Source organism: Pygoscelis adeliae, unplaced genomic scaffold (genome assembly GCF_000699105.1).
Source record: "Pygoscelis adeliae isolate BGI_AS28 unplaced genomic scaffold, ASM69910v1 Scaffold257, whole genome shotgun sequence".
In the NCBI taxonomy this organism is placed as follows: domain Eukaryota; kingdom Metazoa; phylum Chordata; class Aves; order Sphenisciformes; family Spheniscidae; genus Pygoscelis; species Pygoscelis adeliae.
In genome coordinates, this window is record NW_008825215.1 from 483519 (window position 1) to 488525 (window position 5007).

The window sequence follows — 5007 nt, forward strand, 5'->3', positions numbered from 1 at the left end:
AACATAACTTGTCACATTTCCCATCCAAGTACCAGCATGGGGCCACCCCTTGCAGTGCAAACTGTGTTTTTCCTTTTCTATGGGACCAGCCCCAGGACATAAACCTGAAGAAGAGACGATGTATGGCAGGAGTCTGCTCATTGCGGTGATGTCACCTCCTCGGGGAACTTGTTCCTCTACAAATCCCAATCCAGACTGGAGCTGAGCTCTCCCCTGATCACCCTGAGGCAATCCGCCCACAGGATCAACAGGAGGTGGAGGGTGGGAAAACATATAAAGCTCCCCAGGAGCAGCTCTTTTTTACCGTCCCAGCTGCACGGATCTGCTCTCAGCATGAAGACTCTTCTGGTTGGGCTCCTACTTGGTCTGGCATACGTGGAATTGGGTAAGACCGCTGCATTCCCGACACTGCAGGGACCCCCTTGGGAAAGGGGAGGGGAAAGGCATCAGTGCAGAAAGACCTGGTAATCCTCAGGTAGGGGAAATAACACCTTCATGTATTTAAGAAGGTCAATGGAGAGAGTGAATGGGGAAAGGGGATATGCATTCTTGGTGGGGAGAGCCTTGACGCCTGACGAAGAGCAATGCACATCGTTCAGGCACATAGGTGGTCGCCTGTCACCTGACCCTGCTCACACCGTACCTGGGGATGGGGGGGACCAACACGCTGCTTTATAAGACTACGGTGTAAATGACAGCCACACGGCACAGGGCAGTACAAGCATGGGCAAGAACCTGAACTGACAGCCTCTGCTTAAGCTGCCAACCTGTCCCCGCAGGGATGGGATGCGGTGTGTTCATCCTGAGCTCCTGCCATCCCCAAAACTTCCCGGCTGCTTGCTGGAAGCACTGAAAACCAGAGGGCGAGGCTTCAGTATAGATATGAGTGAGGGTATGAGAAATAACTCCAAGGACTTTGGAAAGGTTCATTAAACCACCAGCTCCAGGGTTTTCACTTATTTCTAGAGATTAGGAGATAGGTGGAGACTGGAAATTCCTCTGCGTCAGTTTGGGTTTGGTCTCTGATGCGTCTGGATCTTGGGCAAGCTGACAGCAAGGTCTGGTCATCGCTGTGTTCTTACTCCATCTATTTGTAACCCACTTGGCCTGGTGTCATCCTTGGGGTGACACCAACCCAGTGGGTTTTAACCTCCAGCCCATGGGTCCCAGAGATCCTCAGGCTGCTTTTATGAGATTCTGAAAGATCTCTGAGGAAAGGTAGCCTGGGCAGGGGTCGAACATCTCCATGTGGAGGCACATCTACATGGAGATCATTCAGAAGGTTGCAAGTGGAAGAAGGCTGAAAGGCATACACCTTGCAATTCTTATGCATGGAAGTGTGTTGGGTCTCTTCTTCAGGCTGCATTTTTTTTAATCCCCCTACCCTCATTCCTCCTTCCACCTGTCTCTAAAGCAAACCCAACTGCTAGCTGAAGGACATGCTTTGGATCAAACCCACCCCAGGGCTGAACCAGGACAGGTGCAGTTACTTCTATACAGCTACTGCAGTTTTTTACATTTCAGTACCTGCTGGTTCATTGGTTGTTTTGTTTTCTTTCTTTCAAGATATTTCACAGGTGGCATATTATGTATTTCTTCTCCTCCTTCTGGGCCTAGTCCTGTCCTGGATTTAATGGGGCTGCTGAGGAACCGACAGAGCAGGTTTCCACCCACAGGTCTCAAAAAGTTTTGTGGAAACAGAGAGGCGTGACCACCCTTTGCGTTATAGTTGAGGTGGAGGCAGAAATGGTTTTTCTGGGAAGATCCAGTGGGAGGCAGCTGGTCTAGGCACAGCTCTTGCAGCTCAGGAATATGTCTGTGATTCAAAATGTACCACTCATTTTCCAGAGGTTTGAAATCAAGGGGTAGAAGGTGTTGTTGGACAGTGATGAACGGTGAATTATTGGCCTCAGATCAGGACACAGCACTGTCCTCTGTGTTTAGTTCTTCTTTTTTGCTCTGGTCCTTATAGTTTTGGGCTTTCCTCTTCCACTGCAGCCTTCCTACAATACCAGTATCCTCTGAGTGCCCCACCCAGAGTCAGTGAAAGATAAGGGGCTGATGGTTTACTTCCTTAAACTTGCTCTTAACTGGAGGTAACTCCCCCAGAGCCCATGGTACTGCCCTGCTCACCCATGAAAACGATGAGGTTTAGAAACCAGCTCAACCCAAAGGCTGCAGATCAGTTCCTCAGATGCTTTAAACTAGCAGTGCTCCATCCATACGTGAGCCAGTCCTACACACACACAATTGTCCCTATGCTTGCAAGGTTGACAACGTTGTTTTTTCTCTCTCACTATAAAACATATAAAACAACCTCTCGTGGGTCGTTTGGAAGGGATCTACTGAGGTCCTCAGCTCGGATAAACAGGGATGGCTCCACCACACCTGTTTACAAAGGATATGGCCACAAGAACACCACTGCTGCTCATGTTAAAAAGCCCTTCCTACCTCTGCAAAGAGGACAAAGAAAGCTTTTGCATCGTGTAAGCTCTATTGCACAGCTGAATTTTCCAAAGGAGGTGCTAAGAGAAGTAGATGCCCTGAAAATTATTTCTAGAGTCACATTTTTAAGCAACTGCCTTCAAAAATGTTTATCCTTATCACAAAGTCCCAGAAGTTTCTAACGGCAGATGCTGCAGAACTATACAAGAAAACATTGTCCCTCTGTAATTTTACCAGTAGATGGCAGTGGACACATTTGAGTGGTTCTTCAGCTGCCGTGCTGGTGGAAGGCGGGTAGGATAGAAAGTATCGAACCAGGCTGGTTTCTGTCATCAAGCCACAGCAGCATGACTCCAAAAAATATGTACAGTCGGTATCTGCCGGCTGCGGACGGACAGGTCTCGTACCGAGACTTTTGAGCAACTGCTGTGATCAATGCTTGCATATGTAAAGGTATCCCTGTGTCAGCCGGCAGCCAGCAAGAGCTTAGTAGCATCATCTCTTTTAAAATCAGCAGTAGCCCCTGATGAAAATGGTTTTTAGGCCACATTCAGCCCTTAGGATCTCTGGTACAGCTCTGACGTTTAAATTCTGCTCTGAGTTACTAAGGTCTGCAGAAATCCCTCTGAACAAGCACGAAGGAGCTGTCACTGTGGGTGGAGGGACGGGGGAAGTGCCAGTCTTTCGGTGCTGGTGAATGTTGCTCTCAACAGAAGGAGCTATTTTGCTCTCTGTTACAGCATCTCTTACGGAGGATGCAAAGATCCTATCAAACCTGCTCAGGCAATAGGTGTCTCTAGATCCCTGCTTTTTTGGGGGCTGCTGAGCCCCCAAGGTAGTGATCACGCTCAGCTCCCGCAACACCATCCTTGTCCTTTGGTGCTGGGGTTTGGTCTTTCCCTCTTGACATATCCAGGCTTTGCCACTTTCTCCAGCTGTGCTTAATTTCTGTGCTCACTGTGTCTTGGACAAGGCGGGGATGAAGCACTGACTGTCACATAGTCCCCACCACAGAGCAGAGAAGCTGCAGACTTGCTGTCTGTCTTTGCTGCTGCAACCACCTCAGACCCATTCTGTTCCCCTCTGCAGCCCAGTCCTTACGATGTTACACGTGCAAGGAACCAACGGACATTGCTGAGTGCAGAAAAGCCACCCTGTGCCCCCCAAAAGCCACCGTGTGCACAACAACGCTGCACTCCGTAGACTCAGGTAAGTTTCTTTGCTTGCTGTGAGTGCTCGAGAGAAGAGATGCATCCTTCGTGGGCCAAATTACCTCATGAACTTAGAATCATAGAATCATAGAATCACAGAATCACAGAATCGCACAATGGTTTGGGTTGGAAAGGACCTTTGAAGGTCATCTAGTCCAACCCCCCTGCCATGAGCAGGGACATCTTCAACTAGATCAGGTTGCTCAGAGCCCCGTCCAACCTGACCTGGAATGTTTCCAGGGATGGGGCATCCACCACCTCTCTGGGCAACCTGGTCCAGTGTTTCAGCACCCTCAGCGTAAAAAATTTCTTCCTTATATCTAGTCTAAATCTACCCCCTTTTAGTTTAGAACTGTTATCCCTTGTCCTATCACTTCAGGCCCTGCTAAAAAGTCTGTCCCCATCTTTCTTATAAGCCCCCTTTAAATATTGAAAGGCCGCAAGAAGGTCTTCCCGGAACTTTCTCTTCTCTAGGCTGAACAACCCCAACTCTCTCAACCTGTCCTCATAGGGGAAATGCTCCAGCCCCCTGATCATCTTTTTGGCCCTCCTTTGGACCCGCTCCAACTGGTCCATGTCTTTCCTGTACTGAGGACTCCAGAGCGGAGTAGAGGAGCAGAATTTCCTCCCTCGACCTGCTGGCCACACTTCCCTCGCCCCCTCCTAGTCCCAGCTTGGATTATCCTTTAACTTCCCTTTAAGAATCCAGGTGGAGTTATCCAACTTTAAAGTGGGAAGGAGAGAAATCCATCAGATTCAGAGCCTCATAGTGAAGCATACAGGACTCATCCTTCTTAGTCGGTCTGTTTTGCCTTTCCTACCCCTATGCCCTTACTGATCCTGAGCCTATAGATGTGTGCAAACATATCGCAGAAACCCAGGGGCTCTCTCCTTGTTTGTAGAGGCTTTCACCTAGCACCAACTGCCTCACAGCGACCGTGCCAGCGTTACGCCAGTGCTTCTTGGCACTGCCACCTTCTACGCAGAACCATTGCAGGAGCAACTCACTTGAACAAAATACACAGGGATTTGTGTCCCTTGTCCACGCTAGAATAGATTTAGAAGGAGCAGAAAGGAGAGAGGGAGGAAGCAGGGAGAACCAGCGGGCCTGTTCCTATGAAAAGCAGTCTGGATTACAGGGACTCATGGATTAGAGATGCCTAACCCTTTGTTCGCCTTTATTTACCTATAAACACTTTACTTTTAATTCCCCTCCATTGCACAAAGTCAGTGTTTCTCGATGCCAGCTGTCACCGTCCTTTACCATTTCTTTCTCTCTCTTATTCTTCTCCCTCTCTCCAACCTGCCTGTTTCAGGTTACCCATTTTTTGGCAACATCACTGTGACCAGA

At 48.9% G+C, this 5007-nt stretch overlaps 1 protein-coding gene across 1 annotated transcript in view; it reads left to right on the forward strand.

Annotated features, from left to right (window-relative positions):
- The first annotated feature begins 333 nt into the window (after window positions 1–333).
- The window catches only part of LOC103921213 (ly6/PLAUR domain-containing protein 2-like), a 4844-nt gene continuing 170 nt past the window's right edge, over window positions 334–5007 (forward strand). Inside the window, 3 exon segments of the mRNA XM_009329139.1 lie at window positions 334–385; window positions 3535–3654; window positions 4973–5005. Coding sequence (XP_009327414.1) covers window positions 334–385; window positions 3535–3654; window positions 4973–5005 — 205 coding nt within the window.